At 39.5% G+C, this 18869-nt stretch overlaps 2 protein-coding genes across 2 annotated transcripts; one reads left to right on the top strand and one right to left on the bottom strand.

The window, feature by feature from the left end:
- Positions 1-1312: 1312 nt before the first annotated feature.
- Positions 1313-4646, top strand: spring1 (SREBF pathway regulator in golgi 1). The gene is made up of 5 exons (XM_037680217.1): positions 1313-1948; positions 3316-3472; positions 3546-3697; positions 3928-4041; positions 4305-4646. The coding sequence occupies exons 1-5, from the start codon at positions 1853-1855 to the stop codon at positions 4386-4388; spliced, it is 603 nt and encodes a 200-aa protein (XP_037536145.1). The 5' UTR covers positions 1313-1852; the 3' UTR covers positions 4389-4646.
- Positions 4647-6552: 1906 nt separating this feature from the next.
- LOC119413011 lies at positions 6553-9297 on the bottom strand. Its single transcript, XM_037680022.1, has 3 exons — positions 9285-9297; positions 9033-9181; positions 6553-7095 (listed from the first exon to the last, which is right to left on the bottom strand). Exons 1-3 carry the CDS (start codon positions 9295-9297, stop codon positions 6625-6627), a joined length of 633 nt encoding a protein of 210 aa, XP_037535950.1. The 3' UTR covers positions 6553-6624.
- Between the last annotated feature and the right edge of the window lie 9572 nt (positions 9298-18869).

The raw sequence follows: 18869 nt of genomic DNA, 5'->3' as shown, positions 1-18869 counted from the left end.
TGTTGGTCTTGCTTCAAATTTTGATTACAAATTTTTAATTTAAGAATACTTTAACAATCGACGTTGGGAAAACTATTGTGCAGATAACATTTATTATTTCATTTATTTTGACCAGACTTCTCGATAATGCAACGACTACTGTTAATCTAGTTATGACAGCTCTGTAGACCTTATATCTACAAGCACCCTGCAGATGTTGGACGCTGTCTATCATGGTGCGCTAAGATTCATAACTGGCTGTAACTACACCTGTATTCACTGGTTAACTGGTCATCATTAACTTCATGCAGACTCTCTCACTGGTACGTTGTCATCTTTGAATCACTTCTTGGTCTGTTGTCTTCATACATCTCCTCCTACGTGTCTCTGCGTGAGTGCAGCTACAGCGTGCGCTCTCAGGACATTATTACCTGCAGTGTTCCCTCAGTGCAGACTGAACTGGGCAAAAGGGCCTTCTCCTACTCCGCTCTTTCCTGGAATATCTTACAAAAAGATCTGAAGCTCTCAACCTTGATCTCTCTATAAGTGGCTTTAAACAGCTGTTAAGTTCCTGGGAAAAACCAGTGCAGACATGTTCTTGTTTATAATTTTCTACATTGCCTTACAATCTAGCTGTTCTTTTTTTTTTGGTTACTTTTTTTTAAATACCATTTTACTGTAGACATAGCGGTAGCACGGTGACGCAACTGGCAGAGCTGTTGCCTCTCAGCGAGCAGGTTCCTGGTTCAAACCCCAGTCCAGAGGCCTTTCTGGGTGGAGTTTGCATGTTCTCTCCGTGCATGCGTGGGTTTTCTCCGGGTGCTCCGGTTTCCTCCCACAGACCAAAAACATGTATGTTAGACTGATTGGTAACTCTAAATTGTCCCTAGGTGTGAGTGAGAGAGTGAATGGTTGTTCGTCTCGTTTGTCTCTATGTGTTCCTGTGATGGACTGGAGACCCGTCCAGGGTGTACCCCACCCCTCGCACAGTGATTGCTGGACATGGGCACCAGTGACCCCCGTGACCCAAAATGGAATAAGCGGGTAAAGAAAATGGATGGATGGATATATATATATTCTCAATTTGTTTGCATCCTATGATTGTCTATTGTTGTCTTTGTGATATATATATATATATATATATATATATATATATATATATATATATATGAATTTGTTGAGAATTATATTTTAGATATTTTATTTTAAATCATATATGGCGAGATTGTAATTTTGTCTAGAAGGAGCAATATTTCAAAATGTGAGCAAAAACAGTTGTGATTTGATTATATGTTACAACGGCCTGCCGCACATCCTGCTCCCAAACAGACCACATCCGTGTAGGAATGTTGTGTTGTTGTTTAACGTTGCGGGTTAGATTTTGCTGGATGAACAGCACCGTTACCGCTCGTTAATACTTACGATTGGCATTACAGAACATTTTTGTTCCGTGGAGACTAAGCGGGCTCGTTCGGCAGCGTTTTAACATTGTTCCATCATCAGTGTCGGCGAAGGCTAACAACGCTAGCAAGCTAACAAAGCAGGCTATTTACGATGAAGCCCCATTAGCTAACACACCCACCTCCTTTAGGCAGAAGATAAATACATTCACTGCTGCTCGGCTCGATATATTCAGTTTGAACTGGTTTAGCTGTCTGAAAACTGCAACATGGGGTAGCTAAAGCCCGTGTGGACGTCTCACTCGTTCGTTGACAGCTCGTTTGGGGCTCTGACAGATCGAGCAGGTCAGGTTGGTTTTTAATGGTTGATCACTCGTGGTGTGACGCTCACATTCCACGGAGCTGAGAAGTTCGGTCAGTACCTGGTGGATTTAATGTTCTGACAGCCAGCTGCCGGATACAAGGGTCATGAGATGATGGTGCTGCGGAGGTTACTGAGGAAGCGCTGGGTGCTGGGGGTCGTCTTTGGACTCTCCCTCATTTACTTCCTGACTAGCACTCTGAAGCAGGTACACACGCGCGCGCACACACACTGCTGCAAATGCTTTGACCCAGAGGCCTTACTGTTTTCAGTGAAAGGGTGATCATGATGCAAAATAATGCACGATAGTTTTGTGTTTAATTTAAAAAAAACAACATTGATTTGTTTAGAAGATGTGAACATTTATATTTTGGTGGAAACAGTTGTGCAAATATCTAGAATTTAGTTATTTTGCTGCTGTGTCAGTTGTTGCTTACAGTAAATACCCTAATAAATTATTATTATTATTAGAATGTATATCTTAATTAAGCTCATTGTTTGATCAGGTGCCCACTGGTTCAAAATGGTTGCAAGTCATTTTTGCTCAACAGAAAATTAATCTCAATTTTTCTCACCAAAAAAAAAAAAAAGAAGTGATTGCAGTTAGGCCTGTCGCGATAAACAATAAATCAATTAATCGCATGATACCTCCGTCTTGTTGAAGCTCCAAACTTCACGGTTGAAACCCGTGCCTTCGTGTAAAATGTTGATTTTCTCCTTAAAAATAATCTGAGAACTTGTTTACTGATTTTTTTCTTTAATTAAAAGCTTTGTGTGAAAAATGCTATGCTAAAGAGCTCAAAACACACCAAGCGGCCGCCATTTTGAGAACCGAAGAGACACAACCCATGTCACGTCAAGAGGCCTCCCTTCCATTTTTCTTAAAAAGACGCTGCTCGCTCCCTCACTATCCATCCTTCGGTTCTAACAGTGTAACACTGCCATCCTGTGGTCAAAAACGGGTACTACAGGCAAACAAATTAACATTTCTTCGTAAATTTGACAATAATTACCAATTATTGTCAAATTTCAAACAATATTATCGTTTATCGCAATAACTTCTGAGACAATTAATCGCCCAGCAAAATTTGTTATCGTGGCAGGACTAATTACAATATACTTTGGGAATTTAAAAAAATTAGCATATGCTTCATCCCAAAAAAAAAAAAAAGGTTAAAAACAAAACAAATGGACTTCTCATCCGAGGAGCTTTGTCAATTCAAAGACACGAGTGCGGGATTCAAGTTGTAAAGCGTTAGCATACGCTAGTTTTAGTTTTCGTGTGTGTGTGTGTGTGAATAAAACAATATTGAATTGATATCCTGATGCATGCTCAATATTTCAATATTGAATTGAAATATTTGAATCGCTAATTCAAAACCGTATACGTCACAGTTTCTGTATAAGTCAAGGAAATCTACAAAAAAAAGCAAATGAAACCAGTTAAACTCTGTAGTGAACTGGCTGCAGGCTCGTTCTTTCACAGACGTGCATCCAATATCACAACACCTGCTCTTAAACTCTGCTGTTTAAAGTCCTTAATATCCAATGCTTTGTTTGTTTGTTTTTTTGCAGGAGGAGAGGTCCATACGGGACCGCACGCTCTTAGAGGTTAAAGATTCAGAGCAGCGCATCGCCTGGAAGGTCCGTTTCAACCTCGGGAACAGCAGCCGGCAGATTACTCAGTGCAGAAACTCCATCCAGGGCAAGACTCTGATCACTGACGAACTAGGTGAATGATGTTTTTTATAACTCAGCGCTATAATATTCAGTGTTTATGCTCATCAGTGGTCTTATTTTACCAGGTTATGTCTGCGAGAGGAAAGACTTGCTGGTTAACAGCTGCTGCAATGTGAACGCTCCCAGCACCAGACAGTACATCTGTAAAAGCTGCCTGGCCAACGGCTGCTGCAGCATCTACGAGTACTGCGTGTCTTGCTGCCTCCAGCCAGATAAGGTAATCTGTTGCATCTACAACAGCTTGGGATTTAACTGTCATCTGCACGGTTCTTTTTTTACCAACGTGCATTTAATTAAATGTTCACGAAATGCAAGAATTGCTCTGCTTTTATCTGAAACTTTGACTCTGATTTTGCACAACTGCAAGGTGACGAGGAATCCGCAGATTACAATCTGCATATCTGTGTTCACGCATAATCTGTTGCTTATGTGTGTACTCTTCCCCAGCAACCTCTTCTTGAGCGCTTCCTGAATCGTGCAGCCAAAGGCTTCCAGAACCTTTTCACTGCCGTCGAGGACCATTTTGAGCTGTGCCTCGCCAAATGCAGGACCTCCTCACAGGTACGTTATTCGCCGAAGAACAGATTAGCATAATCGAGCCTGACAATCTAGCAACCTCGGCGTTCTCAAAACTACGCTTACATTTGTAGTCATTTGGAAACAAAAGCACTGATTATGAAAGTGTGTTTTATTTTCTCAGAAATGCAACCGTTTCAACAGTTGACTTATTTGTAAAGCAATGGAGAAGCACGCTGGCTTTGTTTTATTAATATGTTGTGATAAAGACCATTTGACTTTATGAAACTTTTTGTCTTCTTATGTAGAGCGTCCAGCATGAAAACACCTACAGAAACCCGCAAGCAAAGTATTGCTACGGCGAGAGTCCTCCGGAGCTCCTACCTATATGAACTGCACTTATTTCTGTGGTTTTAAGAAGAACAAACGAATCATGGGTCAGTAAACTAAAACAAACCAAGTCCCCGTTTGGATATGGAATGGGACTTGGCGAAGGAGAGACTGTTCTGAATCATTTTTCATTAACAAATGAAGACATCCAAGACCTCCGACCTCAAAACAAAACAACAAATGCTGTTTGTAAGTTTATTATTTACACTTCATAAGTGCATAGAAGACGTCATACGTTCATCCATGATGATCATCGGGTCTAAAGCACAGAGCTCATCCATCAGCTTCACTAGGTTCGTATTCTAAAAACAGGTTTAGCCTCAAAAATCGCTGAATTCTTGGTTTTTGGACGCATTTCAAACATAACAAATGTGTAATTCTGTGTATATTGCATGCGTGTGAAATAAAGTATTTAATAAAAATGACTGTGAAACTGAAAACACGAGTTTTTAGTGTTTGCTGACACGAGCGTGCGTCCTGGCGTTAATCACAGGAGGTAAATAACTGAAGTACTGTATTTGTTTTTTTAAACAACGCGGTGCTGTTGGATAAATAAGACATGGTGGAAAAAAATAGTTGAATTTATTGGATTTTAGAAAACCACACGGAACAATAAATATAAAGAATTTCCGTGTTGGTTTTCCACCTATTTGATGGGCATCTGCCCGTGGTTCTGTCCATCTGGCTGCACAGTTCACTGTAAGGTCCACTGATGGAGGCTCAACCGGCGACCCTCAAAAGGTGCCTCATCCACCTACGTTTTGTACCTCGGGTGGTGTGGCCCGCTCACAAGGGAGAGGACGGCGGAGTGAAAACAGTCACCGACGGCTGAGAAAACACTTCTGTAATTATTATTAGAACCCCGTCTCATTTGTTTCCTTGGCAAGTTGATTAATTACTATCACATGGGGACACGTCAAGCTGTTGGAGGTTATCAAACTTAATTAAAAGTCATTTCTGATACTTTTACGTTGCAGAGTTGTTTTTTTTGTGAAGTGGCTCATTTATATGATAAGAAACAAGTATAGTTAAGTCAGGTCCTCCTGGACGGTTTCTTTTTGTTGAAACGTTTCGTCTTTCATCAAAAAACGTCTCCAGTCCGAGGAGCTGCAACAGACTCGGTCTTATAAATAGAACCTTGACATAGTGGGTCAACCAGTTTGATGGTGTTCGGTGGTTTCTGTAGTCGGCCCTCTCCCCCGCCGACTCGTTTCGTTTTTCAAAACATTTTTCTACCTTGATAACTGAGCATGAACCAGGATATTATGCACCAGATTTTTCGGACTATTAGACGCACTTAAAATCCTTTAATTTTCTCAAAAATCAACAGTGAGCCTTATAATCCGGTGCGCCTTATGTGTTAAATCTGGTTGTGCTCACTGAGCTTGAACCGATGTTATGTGGTACACCGCGCTCTTGCGCCTTATAATCCGAAAAATACGGTAGTTAAGTTTAGAACAGCTCCTTAAAATATGCAAATAGTCTTGCATGCGAGTCTATTTTAGTTTTAACTTGATGGTTTTTGGCAGTTTTTTTGTATTTCAGTATACTTTTAGTTCTGGAAGGTGGACACCTGTGAACCTTTGACCTCTCCATGTTCAGTTGATGAATGAAAGAAAATGATCAATGTCTCCCTGAACTGTGGCAAAGCCAGTGATGAACAGTTTGTCCATCCATCATCTTTACCCGCTTCTTCTTTTTGGGTCACGGGGGGCGGGGTGTCACTGGTGCCCATGTCCAGCAGTCCCTGTGCAAGAGGCGGGGGACACCCTGGACATGTCCAGTCCATCACAGGGCCTGATGAACAGTTTGTGAAAATGTTAAATTATACTTATAAAGCGGGGCGTTTCAACTAAATTGCTCAGGGGGACACAGTTGCTGAAAGCCAAGAGCTCAGGGTCCAGACATTCAGCAGTTATTGTCATGAAGTTTGTTTTACGGTTTAAAATCTAGTTTTATTTAATAATGAACCCATTGGTGGGCCGAACATAGCTCACCCGTGGGCCTGATTTGGCCCCCGGGCCGTCGGTTGAACAGCCCTGCTATAAAGTGTTTCTAGTTTTTAAAAAAGTCATCGAGTCTGTACAGGTGACTTTAGTCAATTTATTTATAATCCTACATGGTAAAAAGAATATAAGATACAGGTTTGTTTGACGATCTTGTGCAGATTTTGAAAATATTTCATTTAAAGACACAGATTGTAACCATATTTGCATAAGACACTAACTTCAGCTGAGCTCACAGCTGATGCACGCTCCCTCTTAAGTAGTTATGAAATGTTGCTTTTGCAGCTTTATGTTTTTTCCTTTTCGCTTCTTTGATGGGTGAAACCTCCATAACCTCCTGCTGCAGCCAGTCCAGATAATCCCCGGCCAGCTTCAGCAGAGTACGGCTCCACTGTTTCCTCTCAAACACGTGCTTGGGCATCTTGGGTGGCGGCGGTTCGTGGGAGCATTTCCCTCCCAGGTGGTTCTCCACGCACACCGCAAGCATTCTGACCCGTGAGATCGTGCCCCGCAGCTTCTTGTGCAGTGAAACATCTTGGGGATTCAGATTGTTTTTCTGGTCCTTCAAGATTTTCTCCATGCCCTGGGCCATGAAGTGGAGGCTGCACTGGACTTTGGGCCCGCTGGGGGAAGAGTTCCGGTGGACCTGGAGCTCAGGGAAGCCGAGGGACCAAGTACCCACGTGTTTCCCATTAGCTTCATCCTGAAAGAGAGAGCAGATAGGGACGTTAATACCATCATTTCTTATAAAATGCATCAGCAGTCTTGTTGAAACGCTGAACATTTGATACACGGGTGTTAGATTAGAAGTCAGCTCCTGCAGGAGCTATGACCTCACAAAACACAGTTTGACATTAAAAGTTCATCCAACACACGTGACTGAAGATGCTGCCCGATTGTGCGTCATTTCCACGTCATAAAATAATGCAGCAGCTCGGCTGTTTGAAAATAAACCAGCTCCACACGACTTAAATATGCTTCAGTTTCCTTCGCAACAATTTCAACTGTAATTTAAAAACAACGAAACCTCCGGATTCATGCTCAATAATCCAGGTCGAAAATGGATTATTGAGCATGAATCCGGATGTTTTGAACCGCTTTGGCCATGACTGCCTCAAACGAGTCGACGGGGGAGAGGGCGGACCCCAGAAACCACTCGAGCACCATCAAACTGGTTGACTGACTCTGTGAAGATGCTGTTTATAAGACTGAGTTTATTGCAGCTCCTTGGACTGATGACGTATTTGGATGTAAGATGAAACTTTAAAAAAAGAAACCGTCCAGAGGACTGGACTTAACTTTGTTGGACTTAATGAAATAGTTTATTGAATGCTGGCTCCAAAAATACTTTATTAATCCCAAAGAGAAATTAAGTGTTGTCGTAGCTCATCCTCCTGGTTTCATTCAAGAGTTCTTATAGATGCTGATAGCTGTGGGCAGGAAGGATCTCCTGCAGCGAATCTAAAGAATCTAGCCACAGAAACTGATCCGTCCACCTGGATCCAGCTTGCTGTCAGATCCAGCGGGCCTCCTGGGCAGCAGGACTGCCTGAATGCCGGGCAGAATTCCTCCCTGAGCGATGGTCACTCCTCCCAGCAGTCTGCTGAGCTCCTCGTCACCACGGACAGACAGCTGAAGGTGCCAGGGGATGATCCCGGTCCTCCCGTTGTCACGAGCCGTGTTTCCCACCAGCTCCAGGATCTCGGCGGTCAGATAGAGCACCGCCGCTAGGTTGACGGGAATTCATCCACAGTGCCTCTTTTTCAACTCGTTTGGAATTTGGGGCTATAGTTGAGGTATTTGAGCTTTTGAGATGTTTATCAGCTGCTCCTGGTTGTTAAAATAAAGCACCTATGTGCCATGGTTACACATCATAACAAATGCCCAAAAGTAAAAAGGTTTCGGTAAAAATCCTTCCAGCTGCACAGCATCTGGTACCAGAGGAAACCATCATCTGGAATAAGTGATATATAATGTGAATGTTTCTGTTCAGTGCCCTGAGATAACTTATGTTGTGATTTGGTGCTATATAAATAAATTGAACTGAATTGAATATAGAAATCTGTTATTTCCAAACATATTTTTACTATTTTACTGGTAAATTGTTTTGGTCTAGTACAGAGATATCCAACGACATCTATCTGTGAAAACTTTTCTCTACAAAAGTATCCAAAGTATATATTGGATAAAAAATATACTACATAAAACCAGGGTATAATTTTGAATTTTGATTACAGTAAATTGATAATAAACTTACAATATAAAATAAATTGATAAACCTCTTTGTGGGGAAAAGCCATTCTTTGGAATTTACCATAAAGTCTATAAAAAAACAAAACAAAAAAAAAGGTGAGTAAAGTAAATCCATGTATGTCCGGATAAATCTTTATTTTGGTCCAGCTCCAAATGACAGTGCACCATTTGAGGACTCCTATTTTAGAGAAAAATCTTTGTATGAAAATGTATTTGTATAAAAAATAATATCTTAGCTTTTCATAGAAAATGACTTTGAAATAAACTTTTTTTCTCTCTTTCTATACTTGAATACACAATAAGCATTTAAAATCTTAAAGTGTGATGACGACTACAGCAGCACGAGTAACTTAAATATTCCAGGTTAAGCGTGGGCGTTTTACTCACAAATCTTGCCAGGCTCTCCTCAACCCGGCGCTCTGTGAGGACCAGCAGGTCCTTCAGGCCGCAGGATGCTCCAGCTGCAGGTTTCTTGAGTGCAGCTCCTGCAGCGATGCCCTGCATCAGAATCCAGGCACATGCCACTCCAAGAAAACCTGCAAAGACAAGGACACAGTTTTAGCTTTCAGCTCGATCAGCTGCTGTTTGAGGGGAAACAACTTTTAATGCACACTGCTCAAAGAGCATGGCGCTCTGTACCTGCTGCTCTCATTCTTATTTGGCTCAAGAGCTCGATGAGACGGCTCAGTCGGTAATGTCAGTCACACTGCATCATTATTATATTTGTACACTCTTCATGGAGGCGTTTAAGATTTAAGATAAACGTCCTCATATCCTTTCATTTAAAAAAAGCATACTTTCATCAGGTCAGCATCTTCTGTCACTTCCCCCGAAAATGGTGTGCGTGTGTAAACTCATGAAACTCAGCTGTGTCGTCACTTTTCAAAAAGTTAAATCATCCAATTTTACTTCAGACAAACAAAATCCAAGCTACTTTAATGTTTTAGATGTTTACGTCAACATCCTAGCTTAAGTCGGTTGTTTTATCAGGTACTTTTATGACGACTTACTCTGACTCATTTATTTTCCCATCCTTCTCAAGTTATATGTTCAGTGCGTCAATGTGACTAATAACCACAAACCATCAAGAGCACGTTGACAGAACTGAATTCCATTGTAACCCTCTTATCACATTTTTCAACTCGTTTGATTCATTTTAAGAAGTCGCAAGGAAGGAAGGCTGATCTGAGGAGCGTCGTTCTCTGCGCACCTGAGTAAAACAACTTTTTATTGAAAGCCTTCAGCTCATTTGATGAAAATAAAAGCAAAATGTTGCAGGAGATTGTACAGAATCTGAACGTTTAAAGGTTGGTATTGTGGTTATTTATTCAAAAATGCTAACTTGCCTTGTTAGTATTAATTACAAAAAAAAAAGCACAATTAAAATAAATAAACTGAGGGAAATAAGAAAAAGAGGTTTAAATAAAACTTGCTGCCGCTGTAAAGTGTGCAGCAAGCAGTTCTTACAGTCTCACCTAACTGGAACATACCACCTGCTCAGGTAAGCATGGGGCGGGCCAAACATATACCAGACACCCCAACTAAAATATTATTAAAACAATTATGACTTGCATCTAAAAATATCACCTCATAAGTTCAACAATAGGAACACACGCATCCGAAACTGCTTCCGTTTGACAGAACATGATTTATTGTTGAAAAGTTCCAACACATTCTCCCACGTGACGGCATCCAGTTTCTTCACTGTAGTGGACGAAATCATGCAAACCTGTTGTCACTCATCGCTGATTGAGCAGACGATCCACAGCAGCATCACAGAGGAACACTTCTGTAAAGTTAACAGACAATTTAAATACAGAACTGGTGGACGGAAGTGTACAAATGCCGCTTTAATGTGAGGAAACCAGGTTAAAATCCAAGCTTGCTGTGCATATCTTACATCATAATACACTTTTTTTATCCTTTCAAAAACTCTGTTTCTACACGGAGCTATTAGAATGAAAGAATCAGTTTTAAATAACTCTTACTCCTGCAATTATCTAAATGAGAACGTTGCCGTCGCCACGGTTTACAGCAGGGCTATTTAACCAAATTACTCAGGGGGCCACAGTTACTGAAAGCCAAGAGCTCAGGGGACGGACGTCCAGCCGTTATTCTCATTAAGTAAGTTGTTTTATGGTTTAAAATCTAGTTTTATATAAAACGAACCCATTAGTGGGCCGAACAGAGTTCATCCATGGGCCTGATTTGGCCCCCGGGCCACCAGTTGAAGCCCTGGTTTACAGTTTCAGTCCAGACAACCTTCATGAAAACTGAACCAAACTTTCTAATGACATCAGACAAAGGTTAACTATCTTTACATCATGTCTTGGAGGGAACTATAATTCCCAAAACTCTATTAGCATCTTGACATTTTTAACCTTCTCTGCTCACGTCACAATTCTATTTTTGTTCCGTCTCAATTAAAGACCGCAGAGTATGAAATGAAACGTACATAAAGGTTCAAGGTTCTTTATTGTCATTCACATCACATGTGGTACATGAGGTGGAACTAAATTGTGTATTCAAGGTACCAGTTACAGCCAAAAATAGCAACAAAAAAAAAAAGTTTGAAAAAAGAAACGGTAGAAACAGTAATACAACATGATGTATTAAACAGCAGCCTGAACATGAGCCTGTTGTGAGCAGATGGGCATGAAGCAGCTGCAGTTCTTCTGAGCTACATTAAACGGTGCAGGTTTTAAAAAAGCGTTTACTACAGTGGTTCTCCAGAAATGTCAAAGGGAATCCACACTCCTCGTAAACAAAATACTCATGAATCCACTGAAAACCAAGAGTTTGAGTCACACACACAAAAATCTGCTGGTTATTTAGATTTATTTTGACCGACTCTAACCTGACTGAACCAGCGTTAGAATGAAAGAAGAAAAAACAACTTGTAAGAAAATGTTTACTCTGCTTGGCTTTGGTAACCAGTTTGAACTAGATGGTCAGATAAAATAAAGTATTAGATGGTCATGGTGATTAGCACAGGTTGTAATGATCTAGGCAGTTGGGTTGTTTTTGCAAACAACTTACTAGCTGCTATAATTTACATATTTTAACCCATTTTTTGGATAGAAAACTTTACTGTTACGTTAAATAATTTGCCTGGGTCGTCTAAAGTTAACTCAGTGCTGTTTCAATAAGTGGTTGTTTTCAACCCAGAGGTTTTTAGTGTGTACGATGAAACAAATAATAAAGTGTCAGTCATATTTTGAATAAATACAGATTTATTAAATACAGTTGTACTTTGAAACACATATTTAGCCATAAATAATATAATCACATTAAATAGACATTTTAATAAACAAATCTAAATAAGTAGAATTACTTCAAATAAGGGCTGCGGTAGCTTGGTGGTCAGTGCTGTTGTCTTGTAATCTTGAGGTCGAGGGTTCAAATCTAGGTTGCATCAGGAAGGGAATCCGGCGTAAAACAACTTGCCAAATATTTCATGCGAGTTTGCTCGCTGTGGCGACCCCCTGAAGAAGGGAGCAGCCGAAAGAGATTCTTTTTTAAAAGCACATTACGGTTTTATGAAAAAAAATTGAATAGATCAATTTGATCCGATTCTACTAGTGGCACGGTGGCTCATTTAGTAGAACAATTGCCTCTCAGCAAAAAGGTTGCTGGATCAAATCCCGGCTGGGGACCTTTCTAGGTGGAGTTTGTATGTTCTCTCCGTGCATGCGTGGGTTTTCTCCCGGTACTCCAGTTTCCTCCCACAGACCAAAAACATGCATGTTAGACAGATTGGTAACTCTAAATTGTCCCTAGGTGAGAGCGAGAGAGTGAATGGTTGTTTGTCTCCATGTGTCCCTGTGATGGACTGGAGGCTTGTCCAGTCCCCCGCCTCTCGCACAAGGACCGCCACAAGACAAAAAGGAATTAGCGAGTAAAGATAATGGATGGATGGACTCATAGATCAATACATTTCTATTTTATCTTAGATGGTTGGGACTACTGTATTTTGATGCCGTGTGGTCGATACAATCGTATTTTGTGGTTTCCCATGTCTTTTAAGTTTGTTAAAGTTCGGCCCAACAAGCTTTGGAAAAGTGCTCACAAAAGGCGTTTTGTCATTTGGCACATTCAGAACTTCATTAGTCCACTCTCTCAGCCTGAGAAGGACTCCCCAGCTGTAGACTTTCTTCAGATAGTCACCTTTTCTTTTCTCAGGCAGGCCAGGCGGTGACGTCGGCTCGGGCGTCTGTGGGTCGATGCAGATGAGATAAGCCTTTATGGCAAGAAAATGGTGAGCGAGTCGTTCCTTGAGTGCTAATATATTTAAATGTTTTAGTGGGTCGGGCAGAAGATCCTTCTGGTATTTCTCTACTTGTGAAAGATGCAACTTAAAAAGCTGGTTCTTAATATAGATGTCTCGCAGCTTCTCAGCAAAGTTGATGCCGGTTATTGTGGAGCTGGGGACATCATCTGGAACTGACGTACTGTGGATGTTGTGAACCACTTCCTGTGTCAAATGAAATTAACAGAAAAAAAAAATCAGTATCGTTTAGTCGGTATTAGACAATAACTGTAATACGACATAATCAGGCTGCTTTTCTTCAAAGCACATGTAAATTATAGTCTAGTTGTGACAAGATGTTTAGTTTAGTTTAATTTATTTTATGGTTTTTAAATGTACAATATCAAAGTTTAGTCAAATTTCCTAATAACACTAACACTGTGTTCATTTAGTAAAACAACTGCCCTAATGGCACATGGTACGATGCACGACTACAGGCTCACCAGAACTGGTCCTACAGAAATGTCACAGTGTTGCGCTTTTTTGGCATCAGTTTTATTTGCGCAAGAAATTGTGAGTTTGAAGATCTAATCATGTTCATGTTTGTGCTGATGTTCAATGTTTTTATGTTATGAGTGCTTAGTGTATATTTAGTTGATGTTTTTCTTAGTTCATATCTTAGATGTTATTACTGTTTTTCTTATACATTTTATTGTTGGATGTAACTGGGACCTTGTGTACATAATTTCGCTCCACCACATGTACCACATGAGGTGCGAATGACAATCAAGAAACTCTGACTCTGACTAATCGCACAGCTGCTGGATTGTTGTCATTGCAGAAAACGTTTGCGCCTGAAACGTAGCCGCTCTCCTGATGTGTTTTTAACAAAGCTTTAAGTCTCAAACCTGGCAATCGCACAGTTCTATAATTTTATACTTTTTCAGTGTCGTACTGTCTGTGTTGAATCGGTACAAGTTGGTAGGCTTCTCTAAGAATAACTGAAAATAAATGAAGTTAAAGATAATGCTGGGATAAGTCATTTGTGTTGCCCCCGTGCAAAACCTAACAGCATTTCAAAGGAGTGACTGGAAAATATTATTTTACGTTTATAAAAACAAATGAGGAAAAGAGTTTTTTTTTGTTAACAATAAAATTTAAATCATGTCATCTGGAACAGTTCATCTTCCATCCAGAAGACTTCATCAGTCTGCGGCTTGCCAACCAGATCTATCTCATAAGTAGCCTTCACTGCTGTACGCTGATGAAGATTCTCAGTCATCTAGTCTTGTAAAAAATGTAGTTCTTTGGTGATTTAGAAGTAGTTTAGCAATAATAAAAAAAAAATGTTTTATATATATTTACAGCCACTTCTGCTTGCATGTACAAAAAGCACAGACAATGGGTGGTACTTACATATTTCTTCAGTAGAATGGTTGCTTCATGTTGCAGCTGGCCCGTCACCTGCTCTAGTATTAGTTTTTTTTCAGTGCAGCATATGTCATGAATCGGAGTGGGAAGCACAAGACTTGGCCAAACCAGCGAGACCATCAAGACAAGTACTGAGGAAAAAGCAGGACATGTTATGTGGACCATCACTTTTAAACGGGCAAACGCATCTAAACTTATTCTGCAACATTATAAACTTAACTCACTAAGATTATTAAAATATTGATGTGTTTTGAGTTTTTCCCAGTCATGTTATTTCACCTCAACACTGATTCAATGGAGAGGGACTGTAGTGAAAATGTCCAGAGGTCAAAGATTTGAGCAGACAGACCCCTGAACTGATGTTTGATGCATTAGGTGGCATCTGGTATTGTAGGGGTAATTAATCCTCCACAAACAAAGAGAACACTCACAACGTGTAAATTAAATCAAAACGGACTGAAAACCGCAAATTTACAACTATGAAAAAAAAAAGAACAAAAAAAAAACAGAATTAGGGTCCCCAAATAAAGTGTGTATATAAATATATATATATATATAAAGTATGGCTGCAATAACACATCACCCAAAAGATAAAATATTGGTCAAGCTAAAAATAATCATGATTCATTTTAAAAACTCTAGAAACCTACATATGTAAGCAGTAATAAAACTTTCTTCTATTAAAATTGGTTTAGGAAATAAAATTGCTTCATCATTGATGGTCGTACGACATGACAGTACTTTTAGATCCATAGAGAATATTTATTATTTAAAAAAATATACTTACCAGAGTTCTTTAGCTGTGCGTGGAGTTCACGATCCATTGTGACAAGTGCTCTGGTATAACTACGTCCAGCTATATAAGTGTCATCTACACCCCACCCCACCCCCTTTGACACACCTCACCCATGACAAACTTGTATTTTTTTTTTAACGGGTGTGTAAGAGGTGGGAGTAAAAACTTTGATGTCTTCTGATGATTTTTTTTTCATTCAGTACACATTTTTGTTAGTGTGAAAACTTAAAACACGTCAGTGTCAAGATGTGCGTAAACAGCGATGTGCAAAAGTTTTAAGCCTCCCCTTGCTGTTCCATTTTACAAACCGGATTCCAAAAAAGTTGGGACACTAAACAAATTGGGAATAAAAACGGAATGCAATGATGTGGAGGTGCCAACATCTAATATTTTAATCAGAATAGAACACAAATCACAGATCAAAAGTTTAAACTGAGAGAATGTATCATTTTAAGGGAAAAATCTGTTGTTTCCAAATTTCATGGTGTCAACAAATCCCAAAAAAGTTGGGACAAGTCCATTTTTACCACTGTGTGGCATCCCCCCTTCTTCTTACAACACTCAACAGACGTCTGGGGACAGAGACCAGTTTCTCAAGTTTAGAAATAGGAATGCTCTCCCATTCATATCTAATACAGGCCTCTAACTGTTCAATCGTCTTGGGCCTTCTTTGTCGCACCTTCCTCTTTATGATGCGCCAAATGTTTTCTATAGGTGAAAGATCTGGACTGCAGGCTGGCCATTTCAGTACCAGGATCCTTCTCCTACGTAGCCATGATGTTGTGATTGCTGCAGAATGTGGTCTGGCATTATTGTGTTGAAAAATGCAGGGTCTTCCCTGAAAGAGATGACGTCTAGATGGGAGCATATGTTGTTCTAGAACCTGAACATAGTTCTCTGCATTAATGGTGCCTTTCCAGACATGCAAGCTGCCCATGCCACAAGCGCTCATGCAACCCCATACCATCAGTGATGCAGGCTTCTGAACGGAGCGTTGATAACAACTTGGGCTATCCTTGTCCTCTCTGGTCCGGATGACATGGCGTCCTAGTGTTCCATAAAGAACTTCAAATCGAGACTCATCTGACCACAGAACAGTCTTCCATTTTGTCACACTCCATTTTAAATGACCCCTGGCCCAGTGCAAACGTCTGAGCTTGTGGAGCTTGCTTAGAAATGGCTTCCTCTTTGCACTGTAGAGTTTCAGCTGGCAACGGCGGATGGCACGGTGGATTGTGTTCACTGACAATGCTTTCTGGAAGTATTCCTGAGCCCATTCTGTTATTTCCTTGACAGTGGCATTCCTGTTTGAGGTGCAGTGACGTTTAAGGGGCCGGAGATCACGAGCATCCAATAGAGTTTTACGGCCTTGACCCTTGCGCACAGCAATTGTTCCAGATTCTCTGAATCTTTTGATGACGTTATGTACGGTTGATGATGATAACTTAAAAGTCTTTGCTATTTTACGCTGGGTAACACCATTCTGGTATTGCTGCACTATCTTTCTGCGCAACAATGGTGGAATTGGTGATCCTCTTACCATATTGGCTTCTGAGAGAAACTGACACTCTGAGAAGCTCTTTTTATACCCAATCATGTTGTCAATTGACCTAATTAGTGTTAATTGGTCTTCCAGCTGTTCGTTATATGCTCAATTTCCTTTTTCCAGCCACTTATTGCTACTTGTCCCAACTTTTTTGGGATTTGTTGACACTGTGAAATTTTGAATCAACATATTTTTCCTTTAAAATTTTACATTTACTCAGATTAAACTTTTGATCTGTCATCTATGTTATATTACGAATAAAATATTGACATTTGCCATCGCCACATCATTGCATTCAGTTTTTATTCACAATTTGTTTAGTGTCCCAACTTTTTTGGAATCCGGTTTGTACTTCTAAAGAGTCCATTTTGAAAAGTGGTCTTGAACACTCCTCTTACATTTTGGTTGAAATAATGTCAGAGGAAATAGCTGAAGATTACTTTAAAAGAGTACAATGGTATGTTTCGTCATGCATTTAATAAAAATAAATAAATAAATAAAATCTTACCCAACAGATTAAGAGCTCATTTCTTGGCGTACCACAAGTATGTTTACTGGTTACCTTTTTTTTAGCCTCTTCCATGATTCTCTTTATAAGATCCTTAGTTTGGTGAATTTATTTTTCATACATGCAACATTTAATTGCAACTATTGAGCAGGCAGCTGTGGCTGAGTGGCTAGAGAAGTTGTCCTCCAATGCAGGAGTTGGGGGTTCGATTCCACCAGCAGTGACATGCCCAAGTGTCCCTGGGAAAGACACTGAACTCCTCATAGTCTCCGATGTGTTTCCCATTGGTGAATGAATGTGATAAAGCACTGATTAGTCTTTGTATAGATCCAGTAGACGGCTGTATGAATGGGTAAATGAGGGCACAGATTGTATTGTAAAGAGCTTTGAGTATCTTGACTAGAAAGGTGCTATACAGTAAGTACAGTCCATTTATCATACTATGATTTCATACATGAAATACAAAAGGAGCAAAGCTTGTTTTGTTCTTTTTATTTTCATCCAATCATGCTAGGATGAAGAAACATTTGACGTTTCGGATTAAAACTAAACGACTGTATTCCATTTAAATCAGAGCTCAATGGCACAATTCTACCAGTCAATATTCTGAGCCTCGAAACCTAAATTTTACTTAAGAAATTGCTCATTACACAATGTTTTTTTTTATTTAATGAAGGAGCACAAAAATTACAGATGTTCAAATACTTCAAATTGTATAAAAAGTGGCCGTAACAGGAAAAAAAAAACATCTAAGTGAAATTCACTAAATCAAAAAAGTTTATTGTGCAAACAGCAAAAACCAAGTCAGTGCTACTTCAGATAATGCTGAGTAAAAAAATAAAATAAATGTTGACCTCAGTTTTAATCTGCACATTCCATCCATGCTAAACTAAGTGAGCTTTGATGTTAAAAATAAATATTCAAATTTCTTTCAAATCAAAAAGCACAGGTTGTTGCTTACATGCCTTAGGAGTGACTTGTTAATGAGAAAAATGCTGCAATTCTTAAAAAAAGTCTTATACACAACTGGACGAGTCCTCTTTGTGGTTACATTTGTTTAAAACACATAAAACTTTGGGGAGGCCTAGGAAGACATTACACAACTCTTTACAACTCAAGACTCCCAAAATAAAGTGACCTTTTTTATATAATTTTCCATGAAATGACTAATGTACTTGTCAAAATAATCTTCTAAATAATTAGCTTTGTCACTGCTTTGTCAGATTCTGTCTAAGATTATGTTGCAACAAGACAAAAACACGACATTTGTTTTTACAGCGGATTTAGAAAAGTAAACTTAAGTTGCAGTTTTTTTTTTTCTCATTTAACATTTTTCGCATCTACAATGATTTCTGCTGCAATCAGATTCTACAAAGATCAAAGGGCGGATATGAATTTGTTATAAATAAAATATGACATATGGGCTGGATAACTAAACAAAACCAGGTATAAAATATGAAACATTTAAAGGGGAGAAAAGTTTTAAGGTTTCTCAAATAAAATGAAATCCCAGCATTTGTCTCATTGTTTAAGGCCACATTTTGATATGAACATTGTTGGAAGACAAAAATTTGTTATTTTTTAACTTAGGACTCACCATGAGTATTTGAGAGTAACCTGAAGTGAACAAAAAGAAACATTATTGTTATAAATTGAGGATAAAAGTTTTAGTACACAACATCCTATTTGTTAAT

This window comes from Nematolebias whitei, chromosome 8, assembly GCF_014905685.2.
Source record: "Nematolebias whitei isolate Nwh7 chromosome 8, NemWhi1, whole genome shotgun sequence".
In the NCBI taxonomy this organism is placed as follows: Eukaryota; Metazoa; Chordata; class Actinopteri; order Cyprinodontiformes; family Rivulidae; genus Nematolebias; species Nematolebias whitei.
Note: the sequence above shows the minus strand (reverse complement) of the source record. Positions and strands in the feature narration are given on the sequence as shown.